Genomic DNA, 21,729 nt, shown 5'->3' on the forward strand with positions numbered 1-21,729 from the left:
CATTAACTTATTTTATAGTAAGTATATAATAATAATTTATTTGAATTGAATATGGATTAAATATGAAAAGTGTGTGTGTTACTAAAATGAATTCCAACCACCAAAGGACAGCCAAAGACAAATGTTTTAATTTATAATAAAATAACATTTAATTTGTTGGAATTTTATACAAAATAGACTTTGTCAGATAGCATTTGAGCTCTTGTTGCAAATAGTAAACATGCAAAAGGAATTTAGTACAAGAATTAAAGCAGACATAATGTTACTAACTAGACTATCTTTAAATCAAGAAAGCACCACCAAAACAATCATATTCTTGCTTTACACAATACATTTCTTTTATATTTCTTTATAGATTTTTTTACATATGGTTTTATTGGCTTCAGTTTTATAATCTTTGGGATTGAAGACACAGTATGCATATTAAGAAACTGACATAATCAAAGTGTTGATTTCTTTGTAAATTTACCTATATTGGAAAAAAATATATACAAGAATATACATGGAATTTCACCCTGTACCTACTCATTGCCAGAAGTAGTCTAGGAGTCCTAAAGAGAATCCATTTGACCATCTGTTTCATAAGCCACATCCTTCCATCATTGAGTATCAAGAGATAACACCAGTATGTTAAGAAATTTTACACTGGACATTTCGGGCTCAGGACCTATCCATTTTGTTCCATGTTCTCATTGGATGCTGCCTTTAAAAAATTTAAACATGATTTTAGATAATAGGAAAGGAAGCTGGGGCACAGGAGGTATTTAGTCTTTAGGTTCCGGATGGCTGTGTTTGTCACATGTGCTGATAATGGTCTTCTTTGGTGACCTTGAGGACATTTAAAGAAAACAAGGTTAGGGCACTTTTTAGTTTCTTTCACTTTGGCCTGTCAGAGGTTAGTATTGAAACAAAGGTATATTCTGTAATTATTATCCAACCTTCCAGAGAACTGGGGATAAAAATTGTTTGCATTAGGTAAAAATAAAATAACAAAAATATTTATCTCACTTACCTTGACTGCATTCTCTTTCCCAAACCTGTTATCCCCAAAAGTCCCACTGTACACCTCAAAATATCTATCACTCTTCAACTTTGCAGGAAATAATTTGGGGGAAATGTGAATGGAGTAATGAGTAGACACTGGAGGATAGAATGAGGCTGCTGTTTTGTTATTCATTAAACCTCTCATGAGATTCTTTGACCTCCCATATTCCACGTGCTTTTGCCCACTCTCATGTATGGTCTAAAATCTCATGCCACTGCCCAAGATTCCTATTATTTTTATGAGTAGCTTTTTATTACTCTCAGAGGAGTGAAGACCATTGGCTAACTTAGTTCTGTCGTTTCTTCATGTCCTTTCTGCTTTGGAAAAGACCGTAACTTCTGATTTTATCTGCCTGGACACATTGTCTTAACTCCTCTCTATAAATAGGCAGTTTATCAGATTTTATTGAAAGGATGCCAGACCAGACATTTAGGTGTGTGTTGAGCAAAACTTTCACTAATATAATCATCATTTACATCCTTAGTTAGAACACTATAGCAGGGAGCAATATAGCTTTCCTAGATTTGATTCCTGAATTCCATGAGAAATAAATCAAGAAGGAAAGTCTAAATTTGGTTGTTTCTTCCTAAAAGCAGCATTTTGGGAGTTCAAAAACCCATCTATTAAAGATTTGCAGGCAATTTAAACAATAGTGGAAACCAAAGCTCATCTTTCTTGTATCTTATTCAAAATTATAACTTTTGTAAAGAAAAAAGTAGGAATGTAAACCCCACCATAGTTTGCATTAAACTGTTGGGATAAACTTCAGTTATCCAATTATTGGGCATCACATCTAAGAATAAAAACCTGTATTTGTAAGTCTTCCTAAGAGGGATATATTCTTGATTTCTTAAAAGCAGTTTCTACAATTTAAATAATGAAGAAACAACACGGATTTTTTTTAAGTAATACTAAATCTGGTTGACTTCCTTTTTTTGTAAATGAACCCTCTGCCCAACTTGGAGCTTGGACTCAGAACGCCTTGATCAAGGGTCACATGCCCTATCCACTGAGCCAATAGGGAACCTATGGTAAGGTGAGGGCAGTGGGGAAGGGGGGTGGAAGAGAAGAAAGAGAAACAAACTGTAAGACACTCTTTAAGGATAAAGAACAAACTAGAGGTTTCTGGAGGAAGGTGGGTGGGGGATGAGCTAGATGGGTGATGGGCATTAATTAAGGAGGGCACTTGTGATGAGCACTGTGTGTTGTATGTAAGTGATGAATCACTGAATTCTGCTATGGAAACCAATATTGCTCTGTATATTAACTAACTCAAATTTAAGTTAAAAAAAAAAAAAAGAACACTTCAGTACCTTCCAATAAACAGAATCATCAAAGAAGTTCTTCTCAGATGGCTGTCCACGGACAATGAACTTGAGAATTAAACCTATGAGAAAAGGGAGGGGAAAAAAGTCAGTTATGATGCTGAAGAGGAAACCTATTTGCATAGGTATTAAAAATAGTGCGATAAGGGGCACCTGGCTGGCTCTACCTGTCAGTAGAGACTTGATCTCAAGATTGTGAATTTGAGCCCTATGCTGGGTGTCAAGATTACTGAAAAAATTAAATCTTAAATATAGCTAGCTAGATATAAAATCATCACCTTGAGCTTACATGATTACTGTCAGAAGATTAGAATATTTTCAAATTTACCACTCAATATGTTTATCATCTATTATGCTGACAGAATGAGGTACGTGGAAGTGTTTTCTTTTCATCCTAACCTGTGATCAGCCCTCCAACAACTGCCGTTCCGATGGAAGAACCTAGCGCAGCTGCCTGCATGGCCATGGTAGACCTAGGAAGCAAAAAGAAAAGAAGAGTTGTTTTTACATGCTACCAACAAGCAAATCTCATTTCCTGAGGGAGTGGATGCTAGCCACCTTCAGGACAGAGAACAGCATTACACCAGCAAACAAACGTTTGTTACAAATTTATTTCCTGTTTTCATTTTCTTTGAAATTCTTGAGCAAATGTTAAAAAAAAAGTCCTTATAAACACGTAAGCAAAAATTACCTTTGTCTTCAGAAGGAATGAAAAGATCTAACTTAGAAAGAGTTTAATATTTTCTAAAAATACAGTACCAGGTTCTGCTCCTGATTCATTCAACAAATATTTATTGAGTATGCTCTCTTTTAGGCACTGAGGATGAAGTAATATACAACATGAGCTGCCACCTTCCCTCACTCCACCCTAAAAGAAACTATTGTAATTTAATTAAAAAATCAATTATCAGGGGCTCCTAGGTGGCTCAGTGGGTTAAGCTCTGACTTGGTTTCAGCTCAGGTCATGATCTTACAGTTGGTGAGTTGGAGTCCCTCATCAGACTCTGTGCTGACATCAAGGAATCTGATTAAGATTCTCTCTTTCACTCTGTCTCAACCCTTCTCCTTCTCTCTTTCTCTCTCTCTCTCTCTCTCTCTCTCTCTCTCTCTCTCTCTCCCTCCCTCCCTCCTTCCTCCTTCAAAATAAATAAGTAAACTTAAAAAATAAAGTTTAAAAAATCAATAAAATCAGAAAAGCTAATTTTAGCATATATCATAGAGACAACTCATTGAATATAGTAAAAAAACTCTAATAGTCATCTTAGATGGAGTTACCTTAAAATTAGTAAAAAAAAAACAGTTTTGAGGAATGGAAGACTGTAGTAAAAAGCTATTGAAATGCATAAAGTTGTTATGTGAGGACTAGGATTGCGAATACCTTTTTAGCACAGTACCTCACTCTCAGTAGGCAATTCATAAATAGTTGTTGAAGGATTGAATGAATGTTTATGGGAAAGCAAACGTTTGGAAAATGAGAGTGTCTTGGAGTTTCATCTCCATCATCCAAGTGAGAGAAGTCACTAAACTCAGATTTTTTTTCTCTTTATTTGAAGGGTTTAAATTTTTTCTACTAAACAAAAAAAAATGTAGTGGTAAAACATGACCGTTGTAAAAATATGAGACCATTATAAATATGAGAAACCATTAATCCAGAAAATGAAGGAAAAAGCTTAATTTTCCTCAAGTCTTAATTACAATAAAAGTGTAAAATGTAAACATATATTTTTACAAGAATGCAATCATGTTATAATATTGATTTTCCCAGGGCACTGTGGCGGCTCAGTCTGTTAAAGCATGCAACTCTCGATTTCAGCTCAGGTCATGATTTCATGATTCATGGGGTTAAGCTGTGTGTTGGGCTCCATTCTGACAGTGCTGAGCCTGCTTGGGATTCTTCTCTCCCTCTGCCTCTGCCCCTTCCCTGCTCAGATGTATGAGGGCATGCTCTCTCTCTCTCAAAATAAAGAAATAATTAAAAAAAAATAAAATTCTGTCATTAAATCGTCAGTGTCCTTTGATGTCAGTAAATGTGGACCTGGATCATAATTTCAGTTGCTACCAAGTACTACCCTGTAAAATGTACTGTAACTATAGCTCTATTCGTTAGATACTTAGATTGCTTTCAATGTTTCATGCTTTTAAAAAATGCTGTGAGAACACATCCTCTTATGAACATGTTTATGAACTTGTCTAATAATTTCCCTAAAATAAAACCAGCTAGAAATGAAAGTATTAGTAAAAGTTTGTATACTTCTTCAGGGCTTTTCCAAATAGAAAAATAGTTCAAAATAATTAAGAACTCAAAATAATTCAAATCCCCATTATTCTACTTTAGCTACCATGCAGTATTATTATTTATTTAATCTTTCAATTTGGTAGCTGAAAAATTGGTAACGTGTTCATATGCATTTCTTTAATTGCTAGTGAGGTTGAATATTTAAGATATATTTATTCATTTGATTTTTTCTTTTGTAAACTGCCTGTTAGTTTTACCAGAATTTGCCAAAACCTTTTCCAAAGTATTAAAAAATATTTTTGATGAAAAGATTTCCATGATAAAATGGGCTTGGAAAACAAGACGTTTAATAAAATTAAGAGCATTATTAGAATTAGGCTGCACTAATGTACACATATGTCCCTTAAGAATACTTCCTTCTTGTTCAATCCTTACCAAGAAACCTGATTTGTATTTTAATATTCTGAATAGAAACATCTGAGTAAATAGTCTTGGCTCTTGGCCAAAATATTTTGTCTGGTGTGTGAGATGTCTGTGAATTTCACTCACATGAGATGTATGTGAATTTCACCCACGTGACTAGACCTTCCAAGGCTTATCATCCAACCCCCCCTCCCTCAAATCCCGCTGAATACATTGAGAAGTGGTTGCCAAAACTGCATACCCAGGCACTAGACTCTCAACCACGGAACCTTCCCAAAATTTGACCACCCAGCAAGACCCAGCCTGTGAAAGCCAGATAGGCTTGTTTTACTGCATCCGTGAAACTGGTACAGGCATGATGCTCAAGAATTCCTTTCTGTCTAATCATGAATGACATCTTAAGAGTGTTTGCAGAGTGTTTACACACTATACCATTTAGGAGTTGAGCTCATGGACTCTTGCTTTTATCGTGTTTAGTTTGCATTCAAATAGGTTTGCATTTAGTCTCAACAGATGTTAGGTCCCAGAGAGAACTGCAAAAAATGTGCATAAGTCTGGGGTTGTTCTCCAAATGTGCAAAGGGGACAAAAAAGAAACACAGAAGAAAAGGGTCAACTCTACACATGAAAGTTGAAGCAAATTTCTGTTGAGTAGAAAATATGATTAAACTAATTTTTCAAATATTTATCATTACTGGTCTCAACAGAGTTGAATTTTAATCTGTTAAAATTAAAGAGATTTTTCTTTTCAAATTATTCAGCTGTAGTCAAGAATCACTTCGATACATTTTCAAACATATTCACCTTATCATGCTTTCAGTTGGCTTTAAAAATTGAGCATTTTGATTCCCCTTACTTAATCTCTAAATGATCTTGACTGTGATCTTTTTATCTGTTTTGCATGGATGACATTCATACCAAATTGTTCAAAGCTTGTTGACTAAACGTGACAACTGATGGCTTATTACACTTTTATTGTCTTGGATTTGACTGATAATTGTTCTTCCTCCAGCCATTTAAACACTTACACCCCTTTTGGGAAGAATCTAAGTCTGTTAGAGCTTGAAGGAATTTTAGAGGCTAAATAGTATGATTCTCTCATTTTACAGAAGAGAACACTGAGAACCACAGAGGTTGAGTGAGTTGTAAAGCCCCACACTTAGTCAATACCAAAGCCCGAGCCATATGCCAGTCTTCCTGATTCTCTAGATCCAGCTGCTTTCTACATTGTGCGAATTCATTCTTTTATGTGTTGATTATACAAAATGACTGCTCAGCTCATCACATATGCCCTCTTCTTCATTTTGGTGAGAGCAACTAAAAGAGCAAGACTACTGTATTCTAATTGTGATTATCAAATTGCCATATTTGCTAGGAGACACTTGCCTATGGTAGAAAAATTTAAATTGACACTGTTAAGTAAAACCATTCAACCAACCAACCAACCAATATTAGTAACATTAGTTAAGACCATCTTCCCATAGAATTCTATTCTCTCAGTTGTGTCTCTTTTGCTTCAGTAAGGACATACTTAGGAATACTGGACTGGATTGCTAAAGTAAAAGCTCTCTCATTACCAGATTCTTCCCAGAGTGAGATAAAACATCAGACCTGGGTGACTTAGTCTGTTAAGTGTCTGACTCTTGATTTGGTTCAGGTCATGATCTCATTGTTCCTGAAGTCAAGCCCTGAGTCAGGCTCTGCACTGAGAGCACAGAGTGTGCTTGGGATGCTCTCTTTCCTTCTCTCTGTCTCTCTCTGCCCCTCCCCTGCTTACTCTCTCTCTCTCTCTCTCTCTCTAAATAAACAAATAAACAACCCCCCCCCCACCAAATCATCAAACCTCAGGGTTCAGGAAAACCCATTCTTTAACTCACGTCTTAGATGCTCCCAAGGCTATCGCCACAATGCTTGCAACACCTGCTACCACACCAGGTAAGCCATGCAGGTTATGAACACCACATGTGTCATGGATCCTCAATTTAGTGGTAAAAAATGGCTAAAATTGTAAAAAGAGGAAGTTCTGTTATTTTGTTAGACATACAAAGTTTTATAACTGAAGGCAGTGACTATGTAGGAAAATTTTATCTATAGCCCAGTTTGCCATCCATATCTAAATTGCGCTTAAGTCAGAGTCCAAATACATTGGTGGCAAAACTACTCATGTAAGTTTTTAGTAGATGGATTTGAAGGTGAGTGATTTCAAGTCCTCCTCCTTCTTATCTATTAATCAGATTCAAAATCCCCTTCAAAGGACACAAAGTCCTTAATTATGCAAAACAAACAAACGTCATCATCAACAAAAACTTTAATGGCACTGTCCTGAGGAAAGTAACACAAGTACTTAACATTCAGTCCAATGTTTCATAACTATTTAAGATAGTTTTTATCATTTTAATAGTTATATAATTTATAATAGTTATATAATTATTTATACTAATTGATAAATAATTGATATCAATTTTTCCCGGTACACAGAAGAAGTCAGGGAAGAGTAGAAACCACTGTACACCGAAATGTGAGTGGTATTTCTGACAGGAAAGGAAATGAGCCTCAAACAAGGAGAGGCGCTGATGAAAGGAACTCTCTCAGCTTTTCTGTTGGTGGGATATCGGAAGATGATGGTGCAGATAAAAGTTTGACTAAGAGCACCTGTCATACTTACAGTCAGGAATTTGAAGCCAAACACGGAGACGATTCCTCCAATTCCCCCAATGACCATAGACCCAAAGGGGCGGATCGGCATGTCCGCACAAGTGCCCACAGCAACTCCTCCAGCAAGGGTTGCATTCTGAATGTGAACCTGCGAGGAGCACAGAAACACGAATGGAGTGAGCTGAAGGAAGGAGACTTCAGAAGGAATGAAGGAATCTGTCCAGGGCTTGATAGACTCCATGGCACATTCTTCAGTTCAAAGGGCTATGGATTCTTTTCTAAACGTAGGGTTCTTTGTAATTGCACAAAGTCTTTCTTCCAAGCAGCTGATATTTGAAATCTTTCTTGCTGTGGTTCCTTGGTAGTAGTGCCTGAGTGATCCAGTTAGTGAGACAAGTTTGGGGAGGGACGCAAGGAAAACAAAAGAGGTTGTAGTGGAAGGCTTGGGAGTGTACAGTGCAATCATTCTAGCAGTGTTATATCTATTATTCGATTTGGGAATACATTTATGGTTATCATGAACCAAAAGAGGCCTGTGGTTGCTGTGTGCTTTGCAGAGTCCATGATATTCCAACACTCAAAAAGAAAATGCAGAGGCACCAAAATATGCACATTGTATATGAAAGACAACAGCTTTCACAAGTGTCACTGTGCTGAAAAACTTTAAATATGGTGGATAGAGTGAACAACTTCCTTTTACCAGAATTCATCAGAAGGATCATCTTGTCATATATCTGCTAAGGAAGACAGCCCATCAGTGTTTTAAAAGAAGACTGAGCACTACATGTGTGATTTTTTCCTTTCTTGTTTTTAATTTTCTTTCATTAACAATTTGTACAGCACTGAAATCCATGTCCTCAGGTATGCCTTAAGAAAACACAATATCCCTTTCTTCCCTGAAGCTGGAAAAAGAAGAGCCACTGATCTGCGGATTACTCCTTCACTGACATTTCTCTAGTTCATAGGCCAGAAACTCAAGAGACCAACTTGGGGGACACCTGTGTGGCTCAGTCGGTTAAGCATCTGGCTTCGACTCAGGTCATGATCTCATAGTTCGTGGTTTGAGCCCCGCGTCTGGCTCTGTGCTGACAGCTAGCTCAGAGCCTGGAGCCTGTTTCAGATTCTGTGTCTCCCTCTGTCTCTGACCCTCCCCTGCTCTCTCTGTCTCTCAAAAATAAATAAAGAACATTAAAAAAAATTTAAAAAAAGAGACCAACTTGGGAGGATCTTAAAACATGTTTTGTTTTGAAGTAGTTTAGACTCATGCCATAGTTGCAAAAATACTGCAGTTTCCATATATCCCTCACCCCGTTTCCCCTAATCTTAACATCTTACATAATCATGGAACCAGGAAATTAGAATTGATAGAATACTATTAAAGGTCTTATTTAAATTTCACCATTATTCCCACTAATGTCCTTTTCCTTTTCCAATGACCTATTCAGGATCCCACCTCGTCATTACTTGTTGTTCCTTTGAGAGGGATATTTGCAGCTTAGGAAAACAAAATCAACTTGCATCCTCCACCTCTCTCATTCTCTTTTTCTACTTTCGGCAAGTCCTGTTTCTAAGGAAAAGTTTCCATGACCTTGGAGACAAGTCAGCTCTATTATTAAAGAAATATGCCTCAAATCTTTGATTTTTGCATGACTATATTTGCTAATAGACTGTCAATTCCTCGAGGACAGTTTTTTGATTTGCCACAACACAAATTCGATGAAGAAACAAATGAATGTTCTTTTCAAAATATTCGGCAAGGTTTGCAGGGTTGTAATTTCCTGCCCAGCGCGAGGCAGAAACGACCTCTGAACCATTAACGTCCGTCTGGTAGCGACTCCCATGCTGGTTAATACGCACTTACCATATCGAGCTTGCCTCTCTTCTCTAAGAGGCTGGAACATGCATAGGCTGTGAGCACACAGGCTACAAGAGAGAAGTATGTATTTACGATGGCCAGGTACTGCATCTCTCCAGTTTCAGCGATGACTGAATTAAAGCTGGGCCAAAATATCCACAGAAAAAGAGTCCCTGCAGGAAAACACAAAAAGGGATATTAGTTCTGGAAATCGAAGACAGTCCCCCAGAGAAGCAGTTTGCCTTGGGTACTGAATCAGGCGAGTTCATCTCTACTCACCAATCATGGCGAACAAGTCTGAGTGGTATGCAGACTTCTCCATCTCATGCTCCTTTCTTAAGCTTGGGTGATACAGGATACCTGCTACAGCCAAGCCAAAGTAGGCCCCAAAAGCATGGATCGTCATTGATGCTCCAACGTCAGAGGCCTGAGGGTCAGAACATTCATGTTATTAGAGGTGAGATTGAGTCTCACTGTGGGAGGAAAGCCAATGAAACGACTGCTTCATTGGCTAAACAATAATAACAAAAAATTTTTAAAGAAAGAAAAGATATGTCAGAGAAAGGAGGATAAAACAGGATATAGAAATTTGAAAAAATACAGCCTTTGGAGACACGCAGAACTGACTTTCAATGCTAGGTCAGGTACTTGCTTGCAATGTGACTTTAGACAAATTACCATATTTCTTCTGGATCTCTGCTTCTGTAAAGTAGGAAACATTACCCAGCTAATATAGTTATGGTGAGACTTAGTAAGACTATGTTTGTATAATGGTAGGTCTTTGTGGACACTCCATTCACTTTAGGTTACTTCTCCAGGTCAGGGAATTCTTAGTGAAATAACTATGCACTGCATTTGTTTCAAAACAAAGAAATTTTTTGCATTCATTTGACATTACAGTTAAAGCTCATTCCACTGCAATTCAAAGATTTGGAACTTTATTTTTTTTTAATGTTTTTATTTTTGAGAGACAGAGAGAGACAGCACGAGCAGGGGAGAGTCAGAGAGAGAGGGAGAATCCAAAGACAGGCTCCAGGCTTTGAGCTAGTTGTCATCACAGAGCCTGACGTGGGGCTCGAACCCATGAACGTTGAGATCATGACCTGAGCCACCGGATGCTTAACCGACTGAGCCACCCAAGAACCCCAAAGACTTGAAACTTTAAAAAGCTCGACTCTTTCCCCATATTTTTTCACTCTTGTTATATGATGGCATGAAAGCCAGCTGAGGTCCAAGGTTCATTTAAAGCAATGTATTTAGTTCCCTCTTGAGAACACTCTATGAATTTGATCCAGTTTTCTACATTCTCCTGCCCCTAGAGGGAAAGTTTGGAGTGCCAAACTTGATGCCTACCTCCTATTATACTTACTAAGTAGTATTAAGGTAGGAAAATGATACAAATTTATTAATTTATTTAAGACTTTCATAGTTGATAAACTCCTATGTGCTTTTCGAGAGCTGTCACTTCCTCAGAGGCATCTTCCTTGCTTCCACTATCTAAATTAGGTCTTCCAGTTATGTTCTCTCATAGCCCCCCCTACTTACTTTTCATAGCATGTATTGCAATTTATACTAATATTTTTGTATGTGTGTGTATGTGTGCATGTGCCTATAGGTGGGTAGGTGATACATGATTATCTGTTTGATGTCTGTCTCTCTCACTGGACTGTAAACTCTATAAAGACAGGGACTTCACTGTTTTGTCTGTCAGAATCACAATCACATGATACCTAGAAAGTTGTCAAAAATATTTTCTGTTGAGAGGGGAGTTGGGTGGGGTGATGGGTTATATAGGTGATGGGGATTAAGAAGAGCAATTGCTGTGAGGACCATAGATGTTGTACGGAAGTGTTGAATCACTATATTATATATCTGGAAGTAAATTATACTATATGTTAACTACCTGGAGTTTTTTTTTAATTTGAGAGAGAGAGCATAAACAGCGGAGGGGGCAGAGGGAGGAAGAGAGAGAGAAAATCCTAAAAAGACTCTATGCCCAGTGCAAAGCCTGACACAAGGCTCTATACTATGACCCTGGGATCATGACCTGAGTCAAAATCAAGAGTCAGTTGCTCAACCAACTGAGCCACCTCAACCAACTGGCATTTCAGTAAAACTGCGAGGTGCCCCAACTAACTGAAATTTAAAAAAAACTTTAAAAAATATTTGCTGTTGAATTAAATGTTCAATACCAGAGAGTTCCCAGAAATAGTCTATTGATTATTCTCAAGGGAATCAATGAGCTTTTCATGGTAGGGGAGAAGTTTGTTCTAGGCTTTGACAAAAGCCTTAGGAAGGGTAAGGTCACCTAGTAGTTGAAATAAAAATAGGAATTGATTATTGATAGGAAATATAATATAATGAAAAGAGTTGTGGAGTTAGAAAAATCTAGGTTTGAATTCATATTTGGGACAGTCATTCAGTATCTGTGATCATTAGTTGTAATTTGTAACAACTAATAATACCCAGGTTATAGTGTGGCAGTGACAATGAAATGAGGTAATGTTGATGAGACTCCTGGCTTATGGTAGGCACTCGAATAAGTGATGGGTTTAATTATTCTTGCTAAGGTATCATGCTCACCGATCTGTCCCTATGTAGGGTGGACATCCATTAGGTAACTAGAACTGATGTTCAAAAATAGTAAATATAAATCCTCTAATCCTTACCTTAAATATCTCACCAACCAGATATTCATTGCCAACAAAGGCAGCAATTTCTAATATTGTCATGACCAGCATTTGGCTTGGACTTATTTTTCCCAGGACAGCTCCAAAAGAAATCAGGACTGTGACGGTACTGAGGTCTCCATTTATCATGCTAAGGGAACAGAGAAAAGAATACATTGAACAAGGCACACCCAACATAAAACTGTGAGTTGGGATCAAATATAGCACCAGTTTATCGGGAGTGCAAGCCCCGCTCCCCCAGTGTTCCCCAGCAGGTGCTCTTGCTAGGTGCCCTTTCACACACTCCCACTTTCCACCTGCCATACACTCTAGTTGCTCCAATATTTCTTATATTTTGACCTACTTGTGCTTGATCTCATTGGGGTTTTTCTTTATTTTTGTTGATCTGATAAATGGATTCTTTTCTACAGTGTTCACGTTTCAAAATGTAAATATAGAAATGTAGAAAAACAGCTAATGGAGGATGTTGCCCCCTGTGGCTGGAATGGAAGGAATAATCTTTTTATGAAAGATTCCTTATATCTTCATAAAAAGTCAAACCAGAGAGGATATAGACACGATTATATGATCCTGCTCAGTAGAGCAAGGTATTGATTTGCATCCTGGGATCCCAATAATCTTCTGTTGTCTAAGAAGGACCATGCGCCAGCTGGTTCAGAGGCTGACTGACAAGAGATGAAGCAGAGAAACAATTGCTCTAAACACACAACGGTTGGAAAATAAGGGATGCTCACTTTTTTATTCCAATGTAAAATTTCTGTCCATGGCTGTGCACAATCCCCTGAATAAAAGTGCCCCATTGGAGGCCCAAAGAAGCAACGAGTAGATTGATGCCCACACTGCTGAAGCCATAATTTCTCAGGAAGGTCATGAGGAAGCCAAACCCAACAAATATCATTACATGTACATCTTGGAACACTGAAAAAAAAAAGTAGAGGAAAAAAATTCTGCATTAAGGGAGAACTAATAAAATGTGACATCATAGTATAGCCCATTTACTAAATGTGACATCTTTTACATAAAATACTGCAAAGGGAGAGCATTAACTGGGCAGCCAAAGGCTAGGTTTCAGTGCATGCTTGGCTCCTTAGCAAACATGAGACCTTGGACAAGTATTCAAGTTATTCTTGGAATACTATGTGCTCTCATACCTGTGTGCTTTTCATCCTCTCCCTGAAGAGTTTTCCATTACTTTCTACCTGAGGAAAACTTTGCACAGAACAATGCAAACATCACCGCTCTTGCAGACCTTCCCAGTATCCCAAGGAAAACTAATATTTCCTCTTGTCTTCCACACAGCATTGTGTATATACTTCAACATTAGCATTTTCCACATTACCAATGAAAATGATTCAACTATTGGCAATTTCTTGTGGTTCAACCTAATATATACACAAAGCAAATTGAGGTCAAATTGGGCACAAATATAAAAACAGAGAGAAAAAAATAAAACTTTCAAGTATTGTATTAATGTTAATCATTGTGGCCAGGAGTCTAAGTGGAAACAGGCATGAGGGAGGACATACTTCAAAAATATATCTCAGAGGAAACTAATGTTAGAATCTAATTAATTTATCTAAAGGGTGGGGTTAGAATTTGAATCCAGGCCTGACTCCACCAATTTCTCCCTGTACTGAGCACTGTGGAGATAGATGGAAAAATAACCAAGGCGGAGCGTTGGCCTCCCAGGAACTCAGAGACATGCTACTACCCTCTGGTTCTTCCTACCTCTGTCCTACCATTAGGTTCAGGAGACAGTGTGTTTGGCGTTGGCAGACTACAGCGCTCAGGTCTGTCTGCTGCAGGAGAGACGCTGTGATACACTGCCCAGATACCCCCTTTAGAAATGAAGAACTTAGCTTTGTGCAGTGGCAGTATCGTAGCCAATGAGGTTTATCTGAGGTGCGATTATTGCTAATAGAAATGAAGAACTTATTTTTCCATTTAACCCGGTTGTAGGGAGTGCTGCTACCTAGAGTCTGAAGCTCTCAATTCTCTCTGAGAAATATTCTTGTCAAGGTCACAGCCTTTTCCTGGGGTAGCCTGTACCCAATAACTGACTCACATGAGCATCTCCTGGCCTCAGGGAAGAACCACCTGAAACTAGACAATCCCAGCTCAGGGTTTCCTGTGGTGTTTTTCCCTGCAAACCTTCCTGCTACAAGTGTTGATACTTAAGGCACTACCTAAAAACTTCTTTCAGGCTAACGCCTGTCTGAAAGGCTGATTCCCAGGGAACCCAACCTGTAGCACCTTCTCTTCATTCCTCTCTGCAGAACTTTCCCTTCTCTCCTGACACAGCTTGCATATCACATTTATTTCAAACTTTGCAAATTAAATTTGGTAAACTAATCTGTGACAGTGATCCCACCCCAAAGTGGATGAAGATGTTGACGCTCCCAAAGTACCCGGCATTTCAAAGGTTTCTTGAAGGTTTTTTGTAGGCATGAGGATTTATCCGAAGGTATTAATTACTCTAGGACGAATAACAAGACAGGCAGATATCATTGGCATCATGGACTGAGTTACTAGGGCCCTTCCGTGGTCTAGAAGTCAATCTAATTTCTGCATGAAGAAAGCAATTTTTAAGAATAAAGAGAACGAGAACAGTCCAAACATGGTTCGGGCACACACTAGTGTTGTTTACTCTTGCACCTCTATCCATGCAATGAGCCTTTTGACCATTTTATTGTTCATTGGAGCTGCTTCCCAGGAAAGAAAGTATGAAGAAGATGAGAAAGGAAGCAATAGGTTTCTGAAAATTGTCCCTTATCAGCAGCTTTGAGGGAAGTCTCAGAGAGAAGAATCCTGCACAGTCCTTCTTGTTAGATAAGGCAGATGGCATTGAGATTTTACAAGACCTGTGATGGGCAATGGTCAATTAGCATGAACCTGTTTGGTTTTTGAAATATAAGTGACCATATATATTAACTGTGCTCAGATGGGTTTTTCCCGCTCAAAGCTTATTCTTGTGTTTCACCACAAGGGGGCTTAAGAACCTCGTCTATTATTTAAATTGCTGAAGAGAGCTTACAAAGTTGTGAAAGCTCTTGATCATGATTCTGTATAAAAAGTATGGGTAAGAAAGAACTATAAACAATTAGGATTATGTATTACCTTTTATCCTGCTCTAAGAATTTGTGGGTGGGATTAGAAAGAGGACCATGAGATTAGATCTATGGTACAAGAAGGCCATCAAAGGAATAAAGATTTTCTGGAGGAGAAAAGGAGATTGAACTTCTTTTTGGGAAGTCTTTCAACAGGTTTTAAGAACTGTGAAACGCTTCTCTGAAACACATAGTCTCGGCAGAGTGTGATTTTAGTCTACACACTAAATGTGGCGATGTCTGGTATTTTTGTTCTGTTTTACTTCCACCTTTACCTTGTATTAGGATATCTTGCAAGCTCTGATAACTCAACATGTTTAAACTAGAACTGATGATTCCAACATACTTTCTACCACCACTACCAACAAATGAATGAGACAGACCCCTCCTTTCCCTCTATTTCCTATAAATGCCTGTTGTGTTGAATGTCCTCTCCATCCCAAACCCAACCCTTCTTTACTTGACAAACTTCTATACATCCTTCAAGAACCAGATCTTCTGCACAGTGTTACTGGTCAGAGCTGTAACATCACAAATATCCCCCTTTATTTTATTTCATTTGCTTGTGTGTTTGTCTGTTTTGTTACTCACATGTCATTTATTCAAATAGAGAATTGAGCAAGACTGCCAATAAGGCACTCTTTCAGGAGAAAGTGAATCCAAGTGTGAAGGCAGGAGTCATCATGTGGCTTGTCCCTACTAGACCCTGGCAGAAGGGCTGGCACCTGCAGCTGTCCAGCTACAGATAAGCCTCAGATACAGCCTCAGAGAAGCACGAATAAATGGGTGACCTGTGAGGGCCACTGAGTGTTCATCTGACTGGAACTATCAGGCCCTTATTCAGAAAAATTGTTTTTCTTAATCAAGTGGTGAAAATTGTTCAGCTGGCCAATTAGAATTGGTTGGCTTTCTTGTTTTGTTTTGTTTTTTAATGGACATGGGCTGACACGATGTTTGCCAGCATGTAGATTTTTAGCTCATAGAGAGTTCCAGTCCTTGGAACCACTGGGATAATATTCTGAATTCATCTTTTCTGACAGAAAGGTATCCATAGGGTGGTATCTTTACTCCCCCGTCTCCCAGACATTTTAATTTCTTATATTCAAATATTTAGAAAAATAGTACAATGAACATCTATGTACTATTCACCTAGATTTATCAGTTGTTCATATTTTCCGTATTTGTTCACTCTCTCTCTTCAGATATGTATGTATATATTCTCCTAAACCATTTGAAAGTGAGATGACATTTCGCCCCACAACCACTTTAGCATGAGTTTCCTAAGGAAAAGGACATTCTCCTAAATAACCATAATACCATCGTCACATCCAAGAAATATGACATTGATACATATATAATATAATATATAATATAGCATCTATATTCAAATTTCTCTAATGTCCCCAAATTGTTCTTTTATAGGATTTTTAACTCCTTATCCATTCAACTGTCATACATTTTTGTTTGTCATGTGTCATTATTTTCCTTTAAGTTTGATCAGCTCTCCCACAGGTGTTGTTTTGTCTTTTATGTAGAATGTCCCACAATTTGGATTTATTTGACTGTTTCACCATAATTAGAATGAGATTAGGTATTCTGGGAAGAATATTGTACAGGTAGTTTTGTGTACTTCCCATTGTACCACACCTGGTGGAGCATAATTTTTTGTCCTCTTATTGGTGATGGTAAATTTGACCACACGGGTAACACTGTTCTGCCAGATCTCTTCACCGTAAATGTACCTTATGCTGAAAATGATAAATAGACTGTGGGGTGATTCTTTCAGAGGTGTGTGTTCTCCAGTAACTTTACCTAATGTTTTTGCATTCATTGAAGAACCTTGCTGGAATCAATTAGTACATTTTTAATTTTAAAATTGTAATTTTCTATGTCTATTGCTCCTTTTGTATTAATTAGTTGGCCTTCTTCTATAACAAAGAGCTTCCTCTTTCTCCCCTTACCCACTTTGGGGAATGTATCTATGGGTTCATTGGCTCCTTTATCTTTATTTCAATGAGTTACTATTACCATCATTATTATTTTTAACTCTCTATTTATGCCCAACTTGTCTAGTTGGTGCTGCTTCAAGCAGGATCCTGTGTTCGTTTGGCATACCCCCAAACACCCTTGGCTTACATTGTGCTTTCTTTAACCCTGACCTTGAACCAACAATTTCTCCAATGTGCCTGAGTGGGGAATGGTATTTGATTACCAGGGTTTGAGTTTTATTTGTGCCCATCACTTCCAGTTTTTTCCAGTACACAAAAACTATTCAAAGGCAAAACATAGGGTTCTACTGGAGGCTGATATCTTAGTGTTAGATTATAAACCACAGATAATATGTTAATTCAGGAAGTAACGATTTCAGGTAACACTTAGAATAACTGCAAGCAATTCTCTAGGAATCATTTACACTGCACAATTACTCTTTGTCTATAGCATATATCTAGATTTGCTGAATCTTTTGGTAATAAATGAACTGAATAATATCTGAGTAAATATAGAAACAAATTCTTAAATGTAGATTTTTAAAAATTTTCTTAAATGTAGATTTGAAAAATAAATTATTGTACTTAATCCATTGCTGGTATTGAAATTCATAAAATAATGTCTAGTGCTGTGTACATCCTTTGTTAGTTTACCTATGTCTTCAGTGTTTCCCAAAGCGTGATCTGCAGACATCTGAGGGTCTTGGAGGCTCTGTTAGGGGATCTGAGAGGTGAAAACTCTTTTCATGATAATTCTACGGTGTAATTTGCTTTTTTCACTGTGCTGGTATTTCCAGAGAAGATGAAATAAATGCATGTAAAACACAGGCACTTTAGCCTGGATGAAAGCAATGGCATCAAAGCATGCTGGTTGTCGTCGCATTTTTTTTTTTTAATTTTTAACATTTGTTTTCCAGTGACAGAGAGAGACAGAGCTTGAGTTGGAGAGGAGCAGAGAACAAGAGGGAAACCGAAGCAGGTTCCAGGTTCTGAGCTGTCAGCACAGAGCCTGACACAGGGCTTGAAATCACGAACTGTGAGATCATGACCTGAGCCGAAATGGGACGCTTAACCGACTGAGCCACCCAGGGGCCCCTTGAGGTGGTATTCTTAATAACCACTCACTTGCAGGGAAAACTAGCTTGTTTGCTTGCTTGCTTGCTTGCTTTTTTTCTTTCTTTCCTTCTTTCTTTCTTTCTTTCTTTCTTTCTTTCTTTCTTTCTTTCTTTCTTTCTTTCTTTCTTTCTTTCTTTCTTTCTTTTCAGAGTGCACAACTGGGGGAGAAGAGGAGAGAACGAGAGAAGGAGAGGGAAAGAGAGAGAGAGAGAGAGAGAGAGAGAATCCTAAGCAAGCTGTATGCTCAGCATAGAGCCTGACAAGGGGTGGGATTGGGAGGTTGACCACAACCCTGGCATCATGACCTGAGCTGAAATCAAGAGTCAGATGCTCAACTGACTGAGCCACCCAGCACCCCAAAAAGCAAGTTTTAATGAATAATTCTTTTATGAAGCAGCAAAAATGATCAGTTTAACTACTGATCTCGTCTACATATCCTTTTAATATTCTGTATGAGTTAGTGTGCTGAAATGCAAAATTATACTAAAATGCTGCTGAGACATGATGGTCATCTCAGAATAATAGCACTTTTTTTTATTGTTTGAGTACCAACTGAATTAGCAACTTTTTTCATGGAACACAATTTTTACTTGAAATGAAGACTGGCATAAACTATGGTTTTTAAGACAAGTATTGACATTGTCTGAAAAATGAATGAAGAGGGGCTGTCACTACAATGAAAAGAATAAACAGTATTTCTTGCCAGTAATACAGTTTGACTTCACAAAATAGTATTTCAGAGAGTTTGTGTCTGCCACTATGAGCTTATCAGCTTCCTGATAGTTCCCAAGCGTTTTCTGTGAGACTGTGGGTGATGTTAACAAGTATCCTCTTCTGTTATTACATAATGAAATACGTCCATGTTTGGAATATTTACATAACTGTGAAGCCATAGTTTTCAAATGATTGATGCACAGTATAACAAGAGCTGACCTTGGTAAAAGCTCTACTAAAGTGCAACAGAAACCGATGGATTTTAATGTAACAGAGTACAAAATGATCGTGGATGTGGCATTAATGTCCCATAGATACTAAAAGTGTGTGTCTGCGGAATCTCTAATAAAACATTGACAGGCCTCTCCTTCAACTCTCTTTTTCTCCACTCTGTCTGTATTTAGCAAGAATTAGCAGACAATCACAGTAAAACTTCACTCTTTGTCAAATTATTTGCCTCAGCAGAGTGACCAATACTTTGCCAGGTGCCACAAAGGCCAAAAAATCATAGAATACTGCTTTGTTCTCAAATGAGTGTCTGTGGAGTCATTCAGGACATGAAACCTGATATTCAAATGTGCCACATACTTGCGTGGTTGTGCCCTGGGATGGGCTGTGTGACAGCACGCACACCACTCGTCAGAAAAACATAGCAGGATGCAAGTGATGAATAAACTCCTATCTAAGTGGCTTTACTTAAAATATAAATTAATATCCTGCATTACCTATTTGTGAAAAACTCAAAACTTTTGCCACACTGCAACGGACGCTGTGTGTTGTGACACACAGTGGGCTCCTTCCGCAAGAGCAGAGCCTTCCCGGTACTCGATTCCCCCCGCTTGGCACAGTTCACACGGCAGGAGGCAGGCACCACCAAGGGTCTGACTTGAAAGTTTCTTAACCAGAGAATGTGAAACAGTTTTCTCTTTAATGACTTATGCTCTCATCTAAGTTTTGTGTGAGTCAACTTGAAATGTAGGGGAAAATGTAGAAAATGTAGAACAAAAAATACATATGTTTAACCATAATCCTGTAGCTTCTAAGTCTATTCCACAAACTATTTTAACTGGGGATAATATGGCTCCGTCATTTAGCAGCTGTAGGTCACAATGTCTGCATGAGAATACTCCCCATTATATAAACTTCTGCAAGAAAATGTAGGAGTGAGGGAACAAATATCGTATGGTTTTTAAAAAGCTTCAGTATATGCTATAGAACTATTATAAGCATCGCTACTATTTTAAACGTTTAAAAAATTAAATCATTAATTAATTAATAAATAATAAATATCTGTGTGCCTTATTAAAAAATACAGTGTATATAATAGGGATATGTTTTCACCTCCCTGGTTGGTTAAGTATGTAATGAATATGCCTGGCTCATAATAGGCAGCCAGTTAATGGTCATTATTATTGTTATATTAACTATTTTATAGCCTTCCTGTCAAACTTGGAACTAAATGTCTTCTTTTCATCAGCTACCATTCCCAGGGAAGGATTCTGCTTTTAAAATATGTTAGGTGCTCACACTTTTCTTCCCATTGCTAAGGAACAAATTACTTTACTTTTAGAGCATTATAAAACCCAGAGTGCATCCATTTACTTCCTATACCACTGAAGTCTCAATACTTCACTTTGTTTCTACTCTCTCGGTGAAAATTACCTTTGACTCTGTTGTGTTGTTATTTTGAGGGGTGGTGTGTGATATTTTTATACCTTACAAAACTCAGGATCAATTTAAGGGGAAATTAATGTCATTTAATATATAGTCAACACAAAAGATTGATCAATTATTTTAATTTTTGCCTTCTTGTACTGATATTTTAATAGACACGGATTCTATCCAAACGCATTAACTACAGAGACCAGTTGCCATGGACCAGATACCTCAGCACAAACTTATAATAATACCTTCCACACTCCTAAGTATCATAAATTCTATAGGGTGCTCCATTACAGAATTCAAAGAGTTTACATTCTAAATCCCCAAAATGAGTTCACATTCTAAAACCCCCAAAATGTGTAATAAGAAGTAGATTGCCTACTTACAAGAATGCAACTCAAGGTATCTGTCCACTTCTGTTGAGTTGGTGGTGTTGGGCTGATGGAGATCCATTTGCTCTATATCATACTTGACAAAGATTCCAAATAAAACAATCATGGCAACCTCCAAGGCAAAGGCCACCATAGGGAATTTGAGCCTCATGTTTGTGGCAAAGGACAGAGGCACACTGAGGGCTTCACAGGCTGTGGGAGGTTGATAAGAACAGAGAGACTGCTCTGTGTGTGGAATGAGGCTGTATGTTCAACTCACTCAATGACACTGCAAGAAAAAAAATGGGCGAGACCAATGAAAACACCCCCACTTCTTGGGGAGAACTATGCTCTGTAATCAGATCATTCTGAATGTTAGTGTGAAGAATATATGATGTAGATTGGAAGAAGCCAGGTGAAGGAAATGATCTAGTCCACAGAAGTGTCTAGAATCTTTTTAGTGTAATTCAACAGGCATTTCTCCACTGCTTATTGTATGACAGGCACTGAGAGAGGCTCTGTAGGAGACACAGAACTAAAAAA

General features: G+C 37.9%; 1 protein-coding gene and 1 pseudogene across 1 annotated transcript; one reads left to right on the forward strand and one right to left on the reverse strand.

The window, feature by feature from the left end:
• Positions 1 to 748: 748 nt before the first annotated feature.
• On the reverse strand, positions 749 to 21,406 carry RHAG (Rh associated glycoprotein). The gene is made up of 10 exons (XM_029945042.1): positions 21,202 to 21,406; positions 12,963 to 13,146; positions 12,208 to 12,358; positions 9,818 to 9,965; positions 9,545 to 9,711; positions 7,694 to 7,831; positions 6,906 to 7,027; positions 2,770 to 2,843; positions 2,359 to 2,432; positions 749 to 828 (listed from the first exon to the last, which is right to left on the reverse strand). The coding sequence occupies exons 1-10, from the start codon at positions 21,356 to 21,358 to the stop codon at positions 796 to 798; spliced, it is 1,248 nt and encodes a 415-aa protein (XP_029800902.1). The 5' UTR covers positions 21,359 to 21,406; the 3' UTR covers positions 749 to 795.
• LOC115297235 lies at positions 14,086 to 14,257 on the forward strand (annotated as a pseudogene).
• Positions 21,407 to 21,729: the final 323 nt, after the last annotated feature.

Source organism: Suricata suricatta, chromosome 7, assembly GCF_006229205.1.
Source record: "Suricata suricatta isolate VVHF042 chromosome 7, meerkat_22Aug2017_6uvM2_HiC, whole genome shotgun sequence".
In the NCBI taxonomy this organism is placed as follows: Eukaryota; Metazoa; Chordata; class Mammalia; order Carnivora; family Herpestidae; genus Suricata; species Suricata suricatta.

What these genes read in the sequence shown, in the direction of transcription:
- RHAG (XM_029945042.1), bottom strand. Translation starts at nt 21,358, where the DNA reads ATGAGGCTCAAATTCCCTATGGTGGCCTTTGCCTTGGAGGTTGCCATG. An exon ending in TTTTACATTGGAATAAAAAA is followed by an intron (nt 12,359 to 12,962) that starts GTGAGCATCCCT and finishes CTGTTCCCTTAG; the next exon opens with CATGATAAATGGAGACCTCA. An exon ending in ATGATTCTGTTTATTGGAAG is followed by an intron (nt 829 to 2,358) that starts GTACTGAAGTGT and finishes AATGTCCTCAAG; the next exon opens with GTCACCAAAGAAGACCATTA.